This window comes from Zalophus californianus, chromosome 8 (genome assembly GCF_009762305.2).
Source record: "Zalophus californianus isolate mZalCal1 chromosome 8, mZalCal1.pri.v2, whole genome shotgun sequence".
NCBI lineage: Eukaryota > Metazoa > Chordata > Mammalia > Carnivora > Otariidae > Zalophus > Zalophus californianus.
Window position 1 is genome coordinate 71,621,220 of NC_045602.1, and position 22,826 is coordinate 71,644,045.

At 40.1% G+C, this 22,826-nt stretch overlaps 1 protein-coding gene across 7 annotated transcripts in view; it reads left to right on the forward strand.

The window, feature by feature from the left end:
- FSHR (follicle stimulating hormone receptor) overlaps positions 1-22,826 on the forward strand; it is a 166,773-nt gene that overhangs the window by 73,018 nt on the left and 70,929 nt on the right. For all 7 annotated transcript variants that reach the window (XM_027622140.2, XM_027622144.2, XM_027622141.2 and 4 more), the window contains one exon: positions 1,624-1,695. In XM_027622140.2, coding sequence (XP_027477941.2) covers positions 1,624-1,695 — 72 coding nt within the window. The remainder of the gene's footprint in view (positions 1-1,623; positions 1,696-22,826) is intronic.

Sequence of the window (22,826 nt, forward strand, 5' to 3'; positions counted from 1 at the left end):
CAACAGGACTTTCACTCACACCAGTAAGTAGTAGGAAACTGAAGCAATTAAGGTTTACTCAACTATCCAAATCCTCAGTGTTTCATTATTTATTTCCTGCTGACACACCACCTTGTGGAAGGAAAGATTTAAGGTTGGAGGGGTTGGGAGGAGGAGTACATATGTATCAGCTACAAAGCAAGAGAAAGCCAAAGGAAGGAACAGTATTCCTGTTGTAGAGATTCCAAAAGCGCCACTTGTACGTCCTCAAGCTTAGAACTCTCAGGCGGATTAACATCCATTTAAGAAAAACTTTTTGAATACGTGCTACATACCAGTCAATGTTCCAGGGCATCTGGTATACCCTAGCAGACAAATTATACAAAAATTCCTGTCCTCACAGAGTGTGTATTCTAGTTATAGGTTAGAGATAAATAAATACATAAATAGATGAATAAATATAATATATAACATGTCGGAAGTGCTGTGAAGAAAAATCTGAGCAGGAAAGGGGGCCCAGAGGCTAAGTAGAGGAGATTGTCGTTTTAAACAGGACGGTTAGAAAAAGCATCACTAAGCAAGTGACATTTGAGCAAACAGCAGGCTGGAGGAGGAAGCCATGAGACTATCTGAGAGAGGAGTGCTCAAGGCAGAGAGAACTACAAATGCAGAAACACAGGCAAGAAGGAATCTGGCATGTCCAAGAACTAGCAAGAGAGTGCTGCAATAAGAACAAACGAAGCAAAGGGAAAACTGTCAAAATGGAGGGTAGAGGGTCCATGGAAAGGGAGAGCAGGAAGATCCTGGAGGGTCCTGTACGTCACTGTATACAATGTGGGTTTTTCCTGACTGAGATAAGGAGCCATTGAAAGAAACTTTGGGGTAGGATTAGACAAATATTTCAAGCAGAAGAAAATGGCAAAAACTGAAGGTGACTGAGATTAAGAGCAGAGTTTTTTTGATGAAATAAATTATGGTATGTTTGTATAGTGATGGGCAGGATCCAGTTAGAGAAGCAAAAATAGGTGAATAAAATGTACCTAAGAAAGGGGAAAATTGCTATAGTGGTTACCTCTACTAGAAGAGAGGAGGAGAGGTCTGATGTGGATTGGAGGAGCTGTTCTCAGCCAGGTCCAGAGTCCTGGTCACCCTTGGTAACGAAAGGGGGGCAGGGTGCAGATGGCTTAATGGCTGAAAGCCATGTGAGAGCATGAGCAAGTTCTCTTCTACTAGGTTCATTTTCTCCTTAAAATAGGAAGCAAGGTCAGCTAAGAATGACAATAAGGGAAGAGGTTTTGGGGGTTGGTGTAGAGAAAGAGAAGTGACCTCCCAGAAGGCCACAGGACGCAACATGGAGTACTGATGAGAGGGTTCATATTCCAACTCTGTCACCCATCACCCATCACCTGAGTGACCCTGGGCAAATCTATAAACTTCACTAAACCTGTTTCCTCTTATGCAAAATGAGGATCACCACTTTGTGGTAAAGATGAAGAGAGATCATATAAAAGCAATTGCTACTACTACTAAATGACTACCCTGAGTACATGTAGTACATGTTGGCTGTTGACTGCTATTATAGGTTAGGCACTCAATTATGTACCAGTGAAAGATCGTGATATTTTATGTCCACTCTCTTTTCAGGAGGTTTGTCCTCACCAAGCTTCAAGTCATCCCTAAAGGAGCATTTTCTGGATTTGGGGACCTGGAGAAAATGTATGTACCTGACAATGCTGTGAGTGCCTCAACCAGGTTGTGCCTCACATCACATCCAGTGTGATGCTCTGTGCTTAGAAGCCAGAGAACCTTCTGAACCTCCTCCCATTTTCTTTCCTAATAATGGGGACTCTTTCAGAGTGTGGCTGTTGAGATGAGCATATGGTCAATCTAAGCTACCCTCACTTTTTCTTCTCTAAGGTGTTGCTCCAAAGTAACTGTGAGCTGAATTTTTAAAAACCAAAGCCAATTTTCTCTGCTGATACTCATTCTTTTTCAGGGATATTGTTTATTATTTCTGATTAACTTTTCATTAACAGCAGGGCCTAACATTTGTGTTTGAGATTCTAGAGACTTCTCTTTCCCACGCCATACTGACAAGTGTTAATTGATATATCAACATTTAAAATCATTAGGGAAGTTTACAGCACTGAAGATTTCCTTTGAAAAGAGAAGACCCCTCTGCTAATGCAAACATTCACTCCTTACTGAACTAGTTTAATGTAGGGGTCTCCCCCAAACAGGCTTTTCTCAAAATGAGGCACAGCAGTAAAAAGCAGAATAAATTCCTCCATGTTTAAAATAACCCACTCTTCCTTTGAAGGCTCTTGATCCCATCTCCCGGGTCTTAAGGGCCGGGAAAATCTGTTCTTCACCACAGTGGCCACCAGAATTTAAACACCAATAAATATAGCAACAGATAGACGGATTACACAGAAGGGAATGATTTTTTTCATTGTAAGAAGAAAGCAACCCCCCAGGCTACATGCAGGTCTCTTTTTTAAAAGCGATTCCATTTTTCCTCTTGGTTCTTTCACCCCCATTTAAGAACACTCGCTGAAGTCTGCGGAAGCAAGAAAGAAATCCGTTAATGAGGGAAACATAAAGCAGAGAGAATGGCAATGTGTCTCAGCAATTATATCACCTGCTTAGAGGAGGGTGCTTAGAATCCTAGATTGGAGAGCTAGCTTTAATATAAACTTACTTTGTGACCTTGATTAAGTCACTGTATCTCTGGGGGCCTTGGTTTCCCCATTGGTGGGTTAAGGAAGAAGTTTTAAAAGAAGGAGATGCTTATGGGATCTCTAATTCCTAGGTGTAAGGATCCCCAGTTGGATGAGAGCCCAATTTAAAACCTGCAGTCTTCAGGATTTACCCTCTTGAGTACATTCAACACTTACAGGAATCGGGAGATGGGGCAGTCTTCGGAGCAGAGCTCACCAAGGGAAACAAGGAAGGGATAGAGTTGGAGAGCTTTCTGCTCAAGGTGTATTCCTGGACGGGTTAGCCATTGCCCTGCCTGGAATTGGCATGCACTAAAACTAGACTACCCGATATGCCTTGTCCCCGAGCAGCCCTATAATTGCACAGAGATTGTTCTAAAGGCAGGAATATGAGACACCACAAATAATCCACCTTAATCAAATTCAATCCAGGGGTGCCTGGGTGGCTCAGTCGTTAAGCGTCTGCCTTCGGCTCAGGTCCTGATCGCAGGGTCGTGGGATCTAGCCCCGCGTTGGGCTCCCTGCTCCGCCGGAAGCCTGCTTCTCCCTCTCCCTCCCCCCCGCTTGTGTTCCCTCTCTCAGTGTCTCTCTGTCAAATAAATAAATAAAATCTTTAAAAAAAAAATTCAGTCCAGCAGGTATGACTGACCCCTCATTGGGTGTTCAGCATCAGACGGGACCTTCCAATAGTATTATAAATCCCTAAGCTGAGCTGATATAGCTGTAATCCCAGAGACAGGGCAGCTGGCTCAAAAACATCTCAACTTCCTCAAACACAGCTTGCCCATTTCTACTGCATGTCTTTATTAATCAGCCTATACTGACACAGCAAGATGCCTAAAATAAAATTAAAGTGATCTCATTTCTTTTGAATGCTTTGTGTGTCCTAGGGCTTCAGAAACATTGCGTAGTAGAAGGGCTGGCACCAAACTGAACTCTGAACAGACTGTACTCTTCAGTCTCTATGCTCCCCTTCATCCATCGTCTCACCTTCTACTCTTGGTCAGAAATGAGTTCTCATCCCCTTTCTCATCTCCTTTCCTGATCTATCCGCTGTATTTCTGTTCTTCACCCAGTTTTTAGCCAGTTTCCTGAACTTATTAAGTATTGGCTTCCTCTTCAATATCTCTGTCTCCATGGACTGTAAAATTCCTCCGATTCTTTCTGCGCATGTGGCCAAGTTTTCCCTCTCCTCTTCCCTGCCGTCCCCACTCTTGTGAAAGAACAGGTGCATCCACTTCCCCTTGTCGTCTCCTTTCACGCACTCCTCAGCCAGCCCTCTTGCTACCGGACCACAAACTCCAGAACACCACATAATGACTCTATAAAAGGCCCCAATAATGATGGAACTGCCAGATCTCATGACTTCTACTTTGTGTTCTTAGTACGTAACTTACATGCAGGTTTTGATGTCACTGACTATTCCTGCCATTCTTCCAGATACTTCTGCCTCTTTTCACTTCAATGACACCACATCCTCCTGCCCGCTCTGCTAGGCTCCCAGACTACTCCATAGACAGTTCTTTCCATCTTTCTTAGAAATCTCTCTTTTGAGGTTATAATTCTTGTTTTGAAATGGAAAGACCCCTAAACATCTATACCTAATTAAACTACAAGTACCTCAAATGTAATATATCCAGATTAGTTCGTTGTCTTTATCCTTAAATTTCTCACCTTCCCATATTGCCCAGGGAATAACATTACCACCTGCCTAGACTCCCAAGCAGGAAAATTCAAAATCTCCCTTGACTTTTTATCCCTTAAACCCAGGTCCCTTTCCAGTCCTATTTACTCTTTCTCAAGAATATCTCTGGAATCCAGCCCTTCTTTCACCCCCACTGCTATTAGGTTCAAAGTCTCATCAACACTTAGCCTGTTACATGAGGCTGTCATGCCAGCCCCAATCTCCCTAGCTCCCTGCTGCCAGCCCCACACGGCTCAAACTCTCTTGCAGAAGAAACTGGAGGGACTCTTACCGCCATAAGCTTCAGTCTTAAGTGCCTGGCATAAAAACCAAAGCCCTTTATATTTCTACCATATGCACTGCATACCCCCACATTCTCACCAGGCAGGAGAAATTGCCACTTCTCAAGCATTATCATTACCAGACATCATATTTATTTAGAATGTGATGGCCGATTCTTTGGACAATGCCTGGCACAAAGAGGGATCAAAAAAAAAAAAAAAGTTACAGGTGAAGTAATTAATTAATTAGCCAATTAATTAACAAAATATACTTCCACACTGGGCTATGTAGATGCTGTCCCTCTGCCTAAAACTTCACTTGAAATTGGAAAAGAAATCCTGCTAGTCCTCCAGGGCCCAGATTAAATGTTTACTCCTCTAGCCTTTCCAGAACTTTCTCAGTGTTTCTAAACCATAATCTTGTGTCCATACTATCAATAGCACATTTATCAGACTGTATTAAGAATTTGCAGTTTTTCCAGGTCCCTTAATTGTTCTTTAAGGGCAAGATTAAGTGTAACTTTTTATTAAAGTACAACACCTAGTCCTGCTGTTTTTATCTCCATGCTATACCTCTAATCTGTCCACTTACCTCCTTCCCCAGCCACCGTAATCTTTCCCTAGCTAACTGCAACAGTTCTCGACTTGCGCTGCCCTATCCACCAGCATGCTCTGCCATTTACTACATGGCAACCAGGGTGATATTTTCTAAATTCCGATCTAATCATGTCACCTTCCACATCTGTCTTGCCGTATACACATACATGCCATGCCTTACCACTGCTCTCAACAAAGAAATGATAACCTCTCACAGTCTCGCCTTTGCTCTATTAGCCCTTTATCAACTCACAAAATGTACTGTGTTATCTGCCCACCATGAGCCTTGGTTGGTGCGTGCTGTTCCTCCTGACTAGAACATCTTTTCCACTCTGCACTTTTAATTTAGTTGGCTCCTACCCATCCTTCAGATTCCCATGCCACTGTCATTAGCCTAGAAAAGCCCTCCCTGACCTCTCCAACTAGGGCAAAACTCCCTACTACATACACTGTCCTATCACTAGTATCTCTGTGCTGACTTTCATTTTAGCAATATATGACACTTATTTATGTGATAATTTAGTTTCTAATTCCCCTATTGAACTGTCTAAGGACATGTTTGCTTTTGTCAGGATTGAATTCTTGGTGCCTTGTACACTAAATAACTGATAAATGCATGAATAAAAATGAATCAACAAATATAATTAGTTGGGAAAAGAAGAATATCCAGAAATAAAAATACTAAATAATATGAAGATAGTGATAAATAATGTAGGACGTGATAAGCATACGAACACTGGCTGAGAATCTACTATGATCTAGGTACTTACATAGTTCTAGTTCAAAATGTAATCCAGGACAAAAATGCACAAGATAAAAGTAAGTGATACAAACACTGTATTTGTTCGGACGCATTCTGTTGTGAGAAGCTAAAGAAAATAAACCTCAGATAGGCTTAAGGAAAGGCAGGAAATTTAATGGCTCATTTAACTTGATGGTCAGAGAGGACAAATGGCTTTAAAACAGCTCTATTCAGGCTCCATGTCCTTAGAACTTGGCCTCTCTCCCTCTCTCAGGTCTCCCTTACACTACGTTAGCTTCAGCCCTTCGCCCCAACCTGGTGACAAGACGCCAGCAGCAGTTCTGATTGCTCATCTCCTGGGTTCCATTCAGAAGCAAAGATTTGACCTTTTTTTATCCCCCCCTCCATCTCATAAGTGTCTTAAAATTTAGTATGACTCGATTAGATCACACAAGCATTCCTGGACCAACCACTACAACTAAGGGAAGGCAATGCTCAAAGTGAGCCATGGCCTGGGTAATGGGTTCCATACTCAGAGTTGAAAACACCCACCCCAAACATGGGCTTGGAGCGTGGGAGGGAGAGCTGCTAACAAACCCTGAGGCCACTGATGGAAAAAAGGTAGAGACTAGGGGCTGGTGGCTGGTCCAACAGCTAATGTTGAAAAAGAAAATAAGTCCGGTTCTCAACCCCGAGACAGGTCTCTGTGGCTTGGGTGGTTGAGGATGTGTTTGATTCTTCCCCCTTCCTCCTGTTAGAATGATTTAAAGAATCCGGTAACTCTGCCCAACCCATGCCCAATGATCCTTCTTTCATTAACCCAGCCCCTCTGCTTCTATAAGAAGTCACAAGGGAAAGGAGTCTTTCTGGGAAAAGGAGAGGCAGTTGCTTCTTCCTTAGAAATGAAATGATCACTGTTCACAACATAGCTTTACTCAGCATCACTATCTCAAACCTCCCTACTCTTCACTGCTTTGGGAATGGCTAGGGAAAAAGGAACAATTAAACTCTCTGCAATGTGAAGTGGCTTTGCAAAGTGCACTGTAAACTGTTTACATTGTCTTTAATTACTTCAGAGCCATATGTCAGCTTGGTATAAAGTGTGAAGATTACACTGAATGGGGTAGGGGGAGTAGGTGACAAGGTGGTGATTTATGGTAACCAGAAAAATTATGTATGGAAATGAGTGCAATTTAAAAACACGTCTACGTGCTATTATAACACTGGAGGGGGAAGAAAAGCCAGTTTATAACAAAATATCTTTGAAAATAGGAGCATGATGAATATGTAAATGAGGCCAATCAACATCAGCTGAGATATGGTATATGCAGATGAGACGGCAATGAGCCAAAATGTGAAATAGCTCCCAAGCCATAAATATGAACCATATAAAATTCATTTGAAATATTCATGATAACATAAGGACAAAAAATATAATCAAGTGATTTATTTACATATAAAAATGAGAACACTAGTCTAACACTTCAGCCTCCACCCCCAGATCACTGGGGAAAGAAAAGTTAACTTAGCAGAGGGACTTCTAGAAGAAGAAATTTATTAAATGAGAACTGGTGCAAGCACACTAAAAAAGTTGAGGATCCTTCGACTTCTCAGTTCTTTGGGCTCAAACACACATAAAAAGGAAACAGATCAGATAACCAAGACTATAATGCTAGAAATTTGGGCTCCAATCTGCTTTGCCTCCCTGAGCACCTCCTTGTTAGATAATGTAAGTCTATTCCTACCCCAAATTTCTGTGTTTCTGATTTAATAGGCAAATGAGCCTTGAGTCCCACTTAGTGAAATAAAGCAAGAGGTAGGCAGGCTGATGATGTGCCAGGCTCCTGGTTAACAACTGGAGGCCAGTGTTGGAGCAATTAGAGCCTGAATGGGAAGAGGGGATATGAATTGCTGGTCATGACAAGATAATGAAATTCAGTGGTTCTCATCTCAGATTGTACTTTAGAATCCCCCAGGGAGCTCTTAAAATAATCCACAGGCCTATCATTTCCAGGGATTTTTTTTCATTTGTCTAGGGTGGGGCCAGGCAGTGATCATTTTTTTAATGCTCTCTTGCTGATTCTAATGTACATCCACTGTTGAAGGCCCTAAGGTGGATGATATTTAAGTCTGATTCCAGTTTGTAAAGAACATAAACGTATTTAGTATGTCTCCATGGTGTGGCGGGAGAACAAAGGAGGGTGGTAGAGATAAGATCAAAGCAGCAGCTGGGGTGAGGTCATAGAGTACCTTAGAGGTTATGGGGACAAGTTTGGGTGTCATAGTTAATCATGGGAATTAAATGGGTTATTTTGAACAACCAAGTGAATGATTTGATTGTATTTGTTAAGTATCATTCACACACAGACTTTCATTAAGGATTTTTGTCTCTGTGTGTAGAGCTATTAGTCTAGACAACCCTAGGTATTGGTTGGGCTGTGGAGCAAATGGAAATCTCATACATATCTGGTTAAGAATGCAAGATGGTACAACCTGTTCGGAAGAGAGTTTGACAGTTTCTTTAATGTTATTTCCCCAAGAGAAATGAAAACATATGTCCACCCAAAGACTTGCTGGAGAATGTTCCTAACAGATTTATTCATAATAGCTCAAAACTGAGAACAACCCCAGACTCATCACCAGGTCAGGGGGTAAACAAACTGTGTTTTACCCATGTGACAGAATACTACTCCAAAATAAAAAGCAATCAACTGCTAATACAACAACATGGATGAATCTCAAAAGCATTATACCAAGTTAAAAAAAAAAAAAAAAAAAAGAAAGCCAGACCCAAAAGTATATATACCATATGATTCTATTTATATGAAACTCTAAAAGAGAAAATCTACTGTGGTGCCAGAAACCAGATCAGTAGTTGCCCAGGGCCAAGAGTGATAGTAGAGATTGTTTGGGAAGGGGAACAAGGAACTTTTTAGGCTGGTAGAGAAGTTCTGTATCTTGATTGTGGTGCTGTTACAAAATATATCCATTTATAAAAACTTGAACAGTTAAAATGAGTGCATATTATTATTTGTCAAAATTATACTTCAATAAAGTTGACTTTTAAAAAACAATTATTTAGTACCTATTTGGGGCCCGTTTTAAATACCACATCTCTGTTAATCTGCACTTTACAGACAGGGATACTAACATTCAGCAAGGTTAAGCAACTAAACAGCATCAGAAGGTCCTTCAGTGGTAAAGCTAGGATTTGAACCCAAGAGAGTCTGGTCCTTTCTGCTACATAAGGCTTCCTTTTTGGTGGCTTCTACCATTTTCCAGAATTATTCAACTAAAATTGAAAGAGTGACCAAGGGAAACATTATGGCTGTGAAAGCTTCCGTTGCTGTCATTTATGATTAGAAGAGAGAATTTGTATACCTAAGCACTTGGAACTTCCGTAAACCAGAACCCAGAGTCATTTTCTAAAGGGACACTCATAGAAGGGGACAAACCTCTTCTTGCAGCATTTTTTGCCTTCAACTTCCTGTGTGCCAACCCATTTCTAGGTAGAGCTCTTTCTGAGACTGGCTTAAGTCCAAGGGTTTACAAACTGAGCTGCCTGTTAAGTTGCAAATTAACTTAGTCAGCCCCTGGGAAATGTAAGATTAAGCCAATTAAGTTGTCATTATTGACCCAGGTCAAACATGAGTTAGTGTCTAGAAGGTGAAAGTCCTTGTCTCATTTCCTGTTCTCCATAAATATTCTGAAAATAAGTATTTTTGTTATATTTATTGCTTCAACCAAGAAATACAAGAAGCTGTTTTCTTGTCACATTTTGGGTTCATGTGGTTTTAGTAATCCCATTAAGTCTCCTTATTTCAACAGTTTCTAGGTGGGTCCTTAAAATAAACTCTGTAACATCTAATGGCTGTCCAGCTCAGAAAGAAAATAACTTATTTGCATCATATTTATATGCTTAGGTTTTTGCCTGTTTTGGATTTGCTTTGATTTCTTTATGTGTTGGGGGGACAGGAGAGGGGAAATGTAATAGGGGAAACAGAGTTCCTGAGATGTGGTGATTTTATGGATTCCCTCAACATGGTATTCATTTAACTCTCCACATCTCAGTCCCTTAGGCTTTATTCATAAAGATAGTGTAGGGTTTCCTTGCTGGAAGGGATTACTGGAAGAACATAGGTGAAAACCCCACTGTCTTAGTCTGTTTGGGCTGCTATAATAAAATATGACTGGATGGCTTAAATAACATTTATATCTCACAGTTCTGGAGGCTAGAAATCCAGGATCAGAGTGGCAACATGGGCAGTTCTAGTAAGAACCCACTTCTTGGCTTACAGACAACTGCCTTCTCCCTGTATCCACACATGGCCAAGACAGAGTGCTGGTCTCTTTATCCCATTGTATGGGCACCAACCCCATCATAAGAGCTCCACTCCCAAGACTTCATGCAATTACTTCCCAGAGTCCCCACTTCCAAGTACCACCACACTGAGGATTAGGACTTCAACATATAAATTTGAGTTGGGGATACAGAGAGAAAGACACAAACAGTTAGTCCACAGTACGCATTGTAAACTAGCAAGCTTATAGTAATAAAGATGTGTATTATAGATGCTCACTTGCTTGGGAAAGCACAGATATGCTGTCATTTACATATTCCACCTCTGAGATCCTCCACCCACTTGACACTCCAAGGCATTCATGGTCCTGGTGACCTCTGCTTGGCACCTTTCATGCAGCAGCTAAGATTTCCAGGTAGCAAGACTTGATGGAGGTTACTAAAACAAGGCTTTTCTGGCTTGCTGTCAAATACAATTTTCTTCTATTTCCTAATCAACAGCCAAGCAATATCATCTTCTCTATCTTTTAAGACTTCTGCTTCAGCCATGTTTGCCCTTCTGACCTTTCTTGACAAGGCAAGTTGTGGGAGGGAGTTGTGGGAGGGACTTTCAAATGCGTTATGTTTGTCAGTGCTCACAGATATACCAGAAAATAAACAGGGCTTTTTTTTAATCTCTCTGCCAGTAACTCAATGTTTGTGTCTACTCAGAGAAGATACAATTAAGGCAGCATAACACTCAAGTTAAAAACAGCCTCGTGGCTCTGCCTTGGTGACTCCTGCTAGGTTTTGTTTTGGTTTTTTTTTTTTAATAGAATGGTATTAAAATAAAAAGATGGGATCTAAATGCAAGCTCCAGTCGATGCACAAACTACTTATTTTTATTTCCTCATTTAGCCCATGCCCATCACAACCACATCCATCTGGACTGTTTATGACTTAATAAGATGCTTTAAACAGTAAAAGACTCAAATAGGATATGGACCCACTTGCCTGCCCACCCCCCAACAAATAAACTACCTGAATCTTACACTTCATAAACCTCTCCTGTGGTGCTCGGCTCCACCCTGGCCAGCCTACATGGAAATCAAATGATCAGAGATGTGTTTTTATAGTTCAGACCATTCCAGAAGTTAAACAGGCAGAGAGGCAGAGAGGAAAAGCATTAAGAGGGATAAATGCCAGAGGAGCCTAAATGAATAAAGTAGAAGTTAACCACCCCAGTGGGTCTGAGATTCTGAGAGAGTCTGGGCAGAGAGATAGCAATTGTTGATGCCAAGTGTTTTATAAACATGTAATTTGCACTTGGATGCGAGCGTGCTTTGAAAAGTTAAAAGTGCGTACAAATGCAAGGTACGAATAATAGAGACCATTTGCTCTGCTTCCCATTCATGGTATCTCAGCTCAGCTACACAATGACTTTCTTTCTTCTCATATTCTTTCAAAACACCAAGCACAGGGCTGGGCACAACTGAAAGACTCTAGCTCTTGAATTCTTTCCCAGCCTTTGAGAACATTTTTCCCCAAATAGGGTCTCAATCTTTTTTTTAATCCTTTTTTCTTTATTCTTCTTTCCCAGTAAAGATAAGGGCATCTGAAAAAAAGTAGTGCCATTGAAATTTAAAGAGTTAATGGATTGGAACTTCCAACACAATTTGCCTTTTTAAAAAAGACATGAAGTGGCTAATACCTATTTCAGAGGACTAAATTGCTAATGGTGAGATTTTAGTCAATGTGGCACATGTGCTTAGGGAGATTTGCTTTAGTACGTGAAAAAATCCTATCTAGATTGGTTTACTTATTTGGACTGCAAGGACCCATGTGTACATGAACTGAAATTTGAAGGAAGGATGAGCTTCCTGTAATCGAATTGACATAAATGCTTTCAGGACTCCATCTACTGAGGATGGGCTCCCTCCCTCACTCACTGACCAGAAGGAGAACCCAAGCTGGTTTTTTTTTTTCCTTCAGTGAATATTAAAAATTGAGGTGCCAATCTTCATGTATTTGTTACAAGTGTGCCCTTTTATACCTTCCTTTATATTGTTTTCCCTATTCCCTCTCATATGTACATATAACTTCACAGTCCAACCGAGTAAGACACTTTTAAGATAGGACTTTTCATTTAGTAAAGCAGACATTTGCTTTGGGGAACAGGATGGTGGCTTATTGTAGCACCAAGTTCTAGATGAAAAAAATCCTGGATAGAGAATAAGTTCCACACTAACTTCAAGGAAATGAAGCCAAATCAGGGATCAGTGTTTGGGCCTTTTTAAAGGGAAGAGATTTATAGACTTCAGTCAAGTACTCAAGACAAGTGCAGGCTGATGGATGACACCAGCTAATCCATCAAGTGATTTATCAGGGTTCAGAGAGTAAATGATTGTGAATTCCATCACTCCCTGAACACCAGTGAGGATGAGGCTTGTAGAGCTAATGAGCTTCCTCAAGCCAGGGACACCTCCTTCTGACTAGTCTGTGCACTGTTGTGTTTATTCTGTCCTATTTGAGAGCAACTCTGAGAAAGACCAAGCAAACTCAGAGAAGCATAATCCATCCATCAGTCAACAATTCCACAAATTCTTCTTGAACCACAGTATATGTGTTAATTACATGAGGGAGTGATTTGATGAAGCTTATGTGCCAGGCACTATTAGATGTTCTGGGCAATCAAGATGAAGATATACAGTACCTGCTCTCAAGGAGTTCCCATAGTGATCAACAACAATAATAGCTGTCACTTGTTGAGTGATTATTTTGCCATAAACTGAGATAAGGCACTTTACACGCATTAGCTTAATTATCATCCCAGTTTTACAGTGAGGAGATTGAAGCCAAGAAGGGTATGTGACTTGCCCAGCCTCACATATCTAACAAGTGATAGAGCTGGGACTTGAACCCAGGCATTCTGACTCCAATGCTCACACAGTAATCTATTATTCTATAACATCTATGAATACAACAAGGGTATTCCAGATCATATATGATACAGGAGAATGATAATCTTTCTAATGGAAAAGAGGAGGACACACACAAATTCACAGAGTTCTCATTTATTTTAATTGTGGTAGTAGCAGTAGTTTGAATATCTTTACATTTGTTACCTATTTTATAATTTCAAAATACCTCATATACATACAGCTCACTTAATCTCCCACACCAACTCTTCAGTGGCAACAGGGGCAAATATCTGTGCCCACCTCAGAGGGGAGAAAATGAAGTTCAGAGAAGTGTGGAGACTGGCGTAAGGTCAACAGCTATTAAGTCATGGAGGTGGGATTCTTCCCACTTCACATTCTCTGCACTTTATCCATATAATACTTTGTTTTTGCAATGCTGCCTCTCCTTTATTAAAGAGAAATTATATCTTAAGAGTCTTATGGTCACTTCAGTACAGGATAGTAAAAGTGTCCAAGTCACAAGAAAAAAGTAACCCTTATATTTCTGCCAAATACATACCTTCATATGCAGGTGTTTCTGCTCAGTGTTCCCATACTTCCCACTCAGTCCTGAGCACTTGGCAGTAGTAAAGAAGGATGCCCTAGAAGTGGACAGATATCTGATCCAAATAGTGAAAATCCAAGTGCAAAACTGACCTTTTCCATGCCAAAGAATCAATGCTCCAATTGGGTGTGTTATTAAAAATTAGCCCAAGCTATCTCATCAAAACATTATTTTTGATGGAAAATTTTTTAAGTCAGCTCCACTTATAGACTTGTTTTCTTCCTGTTTTTGCCTACTTCTCTCTGCTTCTCCTTAGAATCAACATTCTAGTAACATATAGACTCAACCAGAAATTCTCAGCTAAGGTATAGGATTTCATCTCTGCAAGAGAGGATTTTTTCTTTAACTAAATGCAATGCACATTTTATGAGCCCCTGCTAAGTATCTCCTACACCATAGCATCTGAGATCTTAATGTGCACAAATCCCTTGGAGATCTAATATGGAGAGTCTGACTAAAGTGGTCTGGGTAGAACCAGAGATTCTACAGTGCTAACCAGCTCCCAGGTAAGGCCAACGCTGCTGGTCCATGTTCCATATGGAATAACAAGATATAAAAAATACTAGTTCTGTGTAAGGCACTGTATGGTGGAGAATCCAAGAGAAATGGGCCACAGTACCTGCTCTAGTGTAATTGTTAATAAAATACACAGGACACAATTAGAGAAAAGCACAGAACAAAACGCCTAAACACATGCTCCATTGCTTTAACCAAAAGATAGATAATGGGACAAAGTTTTCTTACTCTGTCATTGTCAGATCACATTTAACAGGTAAAATAGTACTCAGTTTTTTAGTTTAGTCAATTATCAAAGTATTATCTCAATTTCTGAAAGCCCCTTTGTTGGTGCTCTGCAAACACAGCTAGACACTGAAAAATACAATTCTCACACAACTATTTCAGGAACAAACCCACCGTATGCTTCACCTAGGCAAACTGAGCCTAGGAGCACTCCTTCTTGTGACAGGAAATTTGCATCACAGGCAAAAAGTAGGGAACTAAATATAAACATTTATGTCCTGGCAGTATCAGTTGGGCAAAAGTCAGAGGGAAAAAGCAGGTCAAGTTAGCACCTAAGTTTTCACCCAGAAGAAACACAGCTGAGTTGTGAGTGGGGTGGGTTGGGGGAAGTGAGTTGGAAGAAAACAGTGATAATGCTGGAAGGAAACAAAGAAGGCTTCTTTTCTCCTTTTCCTCTCCAGCCAAGATGCAGAAACATTCCTGGTACAACCAAGGGGCTCATAGGAAACCTAGAGTAGAATGAATGCTGTGCTGGTCTTCATGAGTTCCAAGGGAGGAATGCCGCAGAGCTAATCACTGGACTGAGATTGCCATTTAATGCCCTTCCTCTACAAGCCATTCATCAAGTTTATAGCAGCAACAAGAGTTCATTACCATGTTCCTGTTTTGCACATTCTTGAACAAGGTTATGCCTCCAATTTTAAGTGTGGTGTATAAAAGAAATGAGGGAAGGTGGGAGGGTGAGAGGCTTCCTGGAGGGAACAGTAATAAACAGAATAGGTGCTCCTCACCAACTGGAAATAAGAATCTCCCCCACCTGCTTATGACTTTGTATAATCAGAAAGAACAACACATCACAAACTCTCAGCTTCGTTCCTACTAGCTTTCCTAAGCTCCTTTTATCAATCTATCCATCCATTCTTCTTTCAATCTTCCATAGGAGGACCTAAAGAAAAGATCAGATTTCGTTCTAACCTCAAGAAGTTTGTGATGTAGGGTTACAGAAATAAGAGGAATTCATGTGCAACAGAGGAAACAAACCAGGAGATAAGTTGCCTCTAAATGTTGCTGTCCAGACCCTGGGTGCTGAAAGCAGTTCAAATTGGTGGGAGTTAGACCAGTGTAGAGCAGAAAAGAAGCTTTTATGGAGACAGTAGGATTTCCATAATCAAAGGGGAGAGGGGAAAATGTTCTGAATGGCAGATATGAATGAAACAGATTCAAAGTCATACTGAGGATCTGAGGTCTCCCTAAAGAGGTCTGCAGGCTTCCGCAGTCCTTGTCCTCTGATCACATTATATACAATGGGCTCCTACTGAGCTCTGAAAGTTCCAATAGGAGAAGAAAAGAAGCTCCATGCACTGGGATAACTTCACCTGAATTCACCAGGATATTGACTTCTTTGATGTCCCATCCATGATCCTGTACACAAGATGCCAGGTGCTTGTCTATCAATGCCCTAATAGTGTAATGGTCTGTGTACAATAGACAAACTCAAATTACATTTTTTAAAACTGCTTAGTGTTACTGATTTGGAGGAGCCATTGTTAAGGAGGTCAGCTCTCCACAGAGTAGATGTCCCTAAGGCTGGGCTTATGTGGAACCAAAGGAAATGGGAGATTTATACATATCCTCTTATCTGACCCCAATTACATAGTCAAATTAAGACATATGCAAATTTCATTTCAGGGCCTTAATTGTCCAATTTCTCCATTTTCATAGATTGCATTCATGGAGTAAATAATAAATATATAGTGCTACTATATCCCAGTCAGAAGGACAGGTAGAATTGGCAAACCACACATGGGATAATATGGTATAACCTTTCTCCTAGCTCCAAGTAATTCTCCTTCCACAGAACAAAGTAAAATTCTTCAATGCTCTCCTGAACTTGGGCAGGAATGAAGTCAGAAAGGAAAATATTCTGCTCCTACCCAAAGAACAATAGCGTTTTCCTGATCTTGTCTGGGAAAAGTCAAGCAAATGCTCACTTTCTCAAGTCAAATTTTCCTCTATTATAGGAAGATGAGGTTTGGTATGCCTTTTTAAATGCTCTGAGATCTGATATATTCTGCCATTTTTCATAAATTGTTGTCTATGTCAGGGTAAGAAACAAGCTATGTCTGGTCAATGAGTCTATGGGTGATACAACACAATAGTGGGTCTCTGCTTCTTGGTAATCTTCTACTTAAACAACGCAAATGGCAGGATTTAACTAAACTAAATATGCCCCTTCCTCAGTATCTCCGTGTTTTTGGTACTAACCTGTTCCAGCTCCTCTCCCTGGAGTCCAGGGATGACCAACATTAAAGATCCATTTGGTTCTTTACAGTTTAATATGCCACATTTAAAGCCATAAGAAAAAGGAATTTGCCATCCCAATGTTCACTACTATATGATTAAAAGCAAAAACTATATCCTTTGAAAGGCTTCAAAAGATACAGTAACAAACACATATGTGAGTTTTGGGGCCATCCTATATACAGGAAAAAATAATGTTGATAGCAAAGAATTTTTCAGCTCTTTATCAAGAGCACTGATAAATTTTGACTCCCTCTTTGTCAAAGTGCCCCTAGCCTTTTTGAGATTTACCACACTGCTCTGATAATCCTATTTTGGGTTTCAGTGTTCTCAGCTCTTGTTCTATCGTTCCTTCTTTGGTATTCAAAAATCTCCTCATCTCCCTATTGACACCCTAATCTGGCCTGATTCTCAATGTAAATAATTCTTAAACACAGAGGTAAATGATCACCTTTAAGTCACAGGTTAAATGTCCCAGAATCAGGCCACTGGGCAAAATTTGAGAAGGTAAAGTTTCAAAAGCACCAGCTCTAGAGTCTACAGTATAAAACATGCTTGCCTTGCTAATGTCCCTGGAAATATTTCCAAAACCAATTGCTATGATATGGTGGGAAAGTGATTAATGTGCCTTAGGCCACTATCATTGCACCATTTCTCCAGCATGTTTTCTTCCTCTTCACTTCTTAAAAATGTCCCATGATTAGACAGGAAGAAAGCTCCCTTTTAGGTTGAGAAAGTCTACCCCCTTCCCTTCAAGCAAAGGTTAATCTCAAGGAAAAATACATTCCGTAGTCTAGAACTCCTCAGACCAGATTCTCTTTCAATTCTAGATTTTTTTTTCATTTTTTTAAATTTTATTATGTTATATCAATCACCATATATTACATCATTAGGTTTTGATGCAGTGTTCCATGACTCATTGTTTGCGTATAACACCCACTGCTCCATTCAGTACGTGCCCTCTTTAATACCCATCACGGGGCTAACCCATCCCCCCACCCCCCTCCCCTCTAAAACCCTCAGTTTGTTTCTCAGAGTCCATAGTCTCTCATGGTTCGTCTCCCCCTCCGATTTCCCCTCCCCTTCATTTTTCCCTTCCTGCTATCTTCTTTTTTTTTTTTTTTTAACATATAATGTATTATTTGTTTCAGAGGTACAGGTCTGTGATTCAACAGTCTTATACAATTCACAGCACTCACCATAGCACATCTTTCTCAGCATTTTGGGTCTTCTTTAGAATAATTGAGAAATTTAAAAAATAAAATAAAACCCTCTAAGGCCATCAATCCAAGATAATATGAGGAATGAAATAGTTTTTCATGAAGCTTGGACCTCTTTTAAAAGACATGCAAATCTCTAGAAAGGAGACAGGATCTCTGTTCTGCCCATCCTAATTACAATTTCCATTTTCCAGTGTAACAGGATTTCTGCATGGCAGGAGGAGCTCCCTGACATGTCACCTTCAGAAGGTGGACTAAGCAAAAAGGCATGCTGTCTCTTCAGAAACAGCAAAGGCGTGCTCACTGTAGCATGTAAACATTTTATACTGAGTGAATTTCATTTCTATCCATACTCATCACAAATGAGCATCACCAAAATGCTCAAATACATATTCATGGTGTGCCTTTCAAATGCATTGTATGGAAAAAAATCAGAGCTAAGCATGAGGCACAGATCTGTTTCATTTAATTAGAGTTTCAGAGAAGCCTAAATAAAAATGTCTATATCTCCTTAAGTGTTCTGTTTTTACATGAGTATAGCTGTCTTGCATTGTCAGTGGTTTGAATTGAAAATGATTCCAAATGCAACACCTTTAAACCCTGAGTGTTTGACTCAGGTAATATTATCACAGACAATGAAAGAAACCATTTTGCCCATTCCTCTTCTGAATTTTATACCAGTATCCACTTTTCCTTTATAGTAAATCAGGGTGAGAGATTATTCCCTCTGTCTCAGTGGCAGAGCCCTAACTTAATGCCATGTTAGGAAACCTTCATTGCTCTCAGCACATCCCCTGAGTGTGTTCACTCCTTATTTTGATTTGCAACTTTTTACTTTCACATCCCTTGTAGCATCTCTCCCCAGCCCAACCATCCAACTTTGTTACTTCTCACCTCCAAAGACCCTCCCTGACAGCCAGGCTAGGCTCCTCAGGTCCCGGTTCCATGCTACTCCCTTCCTTACATTCCCGTTTCTACTGTTGTCCAGTCTTCAGTGTTATCACTGCTCTCTCCATATTTATGTAACCATGTAGTGTGCACTCCTTCTGTCAGCATTTATTTACTGAGCACCTACAGTGTGCTGACCCTGGAAAGACAATATTGGCCAAACAGACAAAGATCCTTGCCTTTGAGGAGTTCAGATTCTTGGAGCAGGAGATAGACAATGGACAATATACTTCTTAAAAATCATGTAACTAGGTGAAGGGGATTAAGGAGTGCACTTAATATGATGAGCACTGGGTGATATATGGAATTATTGTACTGCTATATTATATACCTGAAACTAATATTACACTGTGTCTTAACTAACTGGACTTTAAAACTTTTTAAATATCAAGTTACTTACATAGAGAGTAAGATAAATTCTGAGAGATGGCAGGGGAGAAAAATTACAGCAGGGTAAGCAGGATCAGGAGGGCCTCTTCTAAGACTTACTGCCCTGGTCTGAGGTACAGCAGTCTACAAGATACTCAACTTCCATATTGGTTTTAGCATAACATAATATCTTTACGGTCACCTTTGCAACACTTCTCTGGGCTTATTCCTAAAATAAACCTAACTGCAACTGAATAGGAAAAACAAAGTTGGCAACAACTGTTTCTCAAGTAGCTTCTCAAATGCGACATATATTGTTTCAAAGGCTCTGTGTACTTACATACTGTCTGCCTTCTTTTGGCAACCTATACAATCACTCATGCTGTGTAACCAGGAATGCCGTCCATGATGGAAATGGTTTCGTGTTTTTTTTTTTAAGATTTTTTTTTATTTATTTATTTGAGAGAGAGAGAGAATGAGAGATAGAGAGCACGAGAGGGAAGAGGGTCAGAGGGAGAAGCAGACTCCCCGCTGAGCAGGGAGCCCGATGCGGGACTCGATCCCGGGACTCCAGGATCATGACCTGAGCCGAAGGCAGTCGCCCAACCAACTGAGCCACCCAGGCACCCCGGAAATGGTTTCGTTTTTGTTTTGAGTAATTAAGATAGAAATTTTTATGGTTATAAAAGTATAATGCAGGCTTGCTATTGGAAAAAAAAACCATTAGACAATGCAGAAAGTTAAAAAGAACAATGATTTTACATATTTCTACAATGATATACCCACTGTTAACATTTTGGTGGACAGCCTTCCACAATTTTTTCTCTGCTGACACGCATTTTTTAAAAATTAAAATGAGATGGGACGGCTGGGTGGTTCAGTCAGTTAAGTGCCTGCCTTCGGCTCAGGTCATGATCCCAGCATCCTGGAATCAAGCCCCACATCGGGCTCCCTGCTCACTGGGAAGACTGCTTCTCCCTCTGCCTGCCTCTTTCTCTCTCTCTCTGACAAATAAATAAAATCTTAAAATAAAATTAAAATGAGATATTACACAAGCTCTTTTGTAACCTACTTTTTTTTATATATAACTGTACGCTGACAAAGGGTTTCAGAAGATACTGATGGTTGATATGCTGTCTTTATCAATGGATGTTAACTATCATTAGAGGAAAGCCAATATAAAAGATGTCAGGTCTTTAGAATATAAGCCTGGCAACACACAAAAAGGCAGTTTTGGACTCCTTCAAAAAATGACCGGAAAATAACAATGTAAATGTTCCCCCTAGAAGCACGTGTACCTGCATCCTGGTTTCTCAATCTATTGACTGTAGCGATATATACAATTGTACTTGCTACAAAAGAATAACTTAGAAAATTTGTCAATCTGGGTCTATGCATGTGTTGAAACTGCTTTCATTTACAACTATTATATAAGTACACACACACACACGGTTAAATTAAAATAGACTTGTAAGCTATGAGCTATGATTTATAACATTTACTGTGAGCTATGAGAAGACATTCAGCATCCAACGCATACAAACATATGTGCACACGCAATAATAAAACCTTTCCTGTTAGTGCGTGAAAAGTCACCATACAATTTCTTTAGTCTCCCTTTTTTCCTCTCTACTGTTCTGGAAGTTTAATGTTCTATTCATATTATTTTATTGTTGCTTTACATTTTTAAAACATTTATCAACCCCCCAAATTAATCAGCATCATGTTGCTCTACCTGAACACAAGAACCTCCAATGCTTTAACTCTGATCTCCTCCTTGCAATTTTCCGTCATTTTGGTCTAGCACTTTTTTAAAAATACCTCCCAATTAGCATTCTTTCTAATTGAATTCTTCAGTATTACTATCATTTTTGCCAAGGATTTTGTTCTTAAACTCTGTTCCTTCTGGGTTCCATTTTCTTCTTGTTGATGAAAATTGTTTAAATGTTCTTCACATTTAAGGATGATAAGCTCTCGGGGCACCTGGTGGCTCAGATGGTTAAGCGGCTGCCTTCAGCTCAGATCATGATCCCAGGGTCCTGGGATCGAGCCCCACATCGGGCTCCTGGCTCAGCGGGGAGCCTGCTTCTCCCTCTCTCTCCCTGCTCATGCTCTCTCTCTCTATCTCTGTGTCTCAAATGAATAAAAAAAAAATCTTAAAAAAAAAAAGGATGATAAGCTCTCTTCACTCTTTGTATATCTGAAAAAGTCCTCTCTGCCCTCTCCTGAACTCTTTATAGTCTAGGTGAACTTATAAGCCTGGGTTGACCAGAATTTCCACTCAGCTATATTTACTCTATTATCTTCTATTGTGTATTGTTGCTTCTGTTAAGTCTGCTGTCAGTCTAATTTCTGGTAATCTGATAAGTTTTAAGTTATTCTTTGTCTATAGTTTCACTGTTGGGTATGGATTTTTATTATTTTTTTATACCTGTGACTCAGTTGTTTCCTCAATCTAAGGTGGTCTTTTCTCAACTCTGGAAAAGCTTTTATTGTCATCTCTAACCTCTTGATCATTCTTCCTTCTTCATTCTTCATCATCCTTCTGGATCTCCTATTAGATCTATGTTGGAACTTAGACAATCTTCAATGTCTCTTCACTTAGCATCCCTGTTTCCAACTTTTTGTCTGTGACCTACATTCTGAATGACTGCCTCATCTCATGAATTGTCCAATTCATTCCCTTTGTTTTTCAATATATCTAGTCCGTTACTCAATCCATCTACTGACTGTATGTTCTTTTCATTAGTTCTTTTTAAAACTCTGTCCTTTTACACACTCTCCTGTTACCTTATGACTTCTAAACCTTTATCTCTGAACACTTCAAATATGCTTCTTTTTAAATCTCTTACAGTCTTATTTTAATCCTTAGTCATTGAGGTATAAATATTCTCTCTAGCGTGTTCTTTGTATGATTTATAACATTTACTCTCAGCCCATCTTAGAAGGGATGAGGTGTGCTCAGTTGGAGCCCCATGCTCTAGATATAGAAACACCTGAACACACAGTTTCTCATTTGCTGCTGTCAAGCATTCTCATTTTCTCCAGTTTTGTTATGATCTTCCTATTAATTTTTTGGCTTGAGCTCACTGTACACAGTGGATAGTATGAATTTTCATTCACACAATCATATATCACTGGCCTGGTGTTAAATACTTGCAGGTGACTACTTCTACCCAGGGCTTAAGCGGCTTCTTTGATGATTTCCTTAGCCACAAAGTGGAATTTTAGAGTCCCCATTTTTCTAATATGCACTTTCCCTAACTTGACTTTATGCAGATAATTCAGCTCTAGCTCCTCTCAAAAATAAATCTGCAATTTGGGCTCATCTTCCCAAGTGGGTTTTGAAGCTCCAAGACCCAGCCATTAAGCTAATTAGAACTTTTCCTTGGTCCCTTGGCACCCCTGTACATTGACCCTTTTGACCAGGTTAGGAGGTG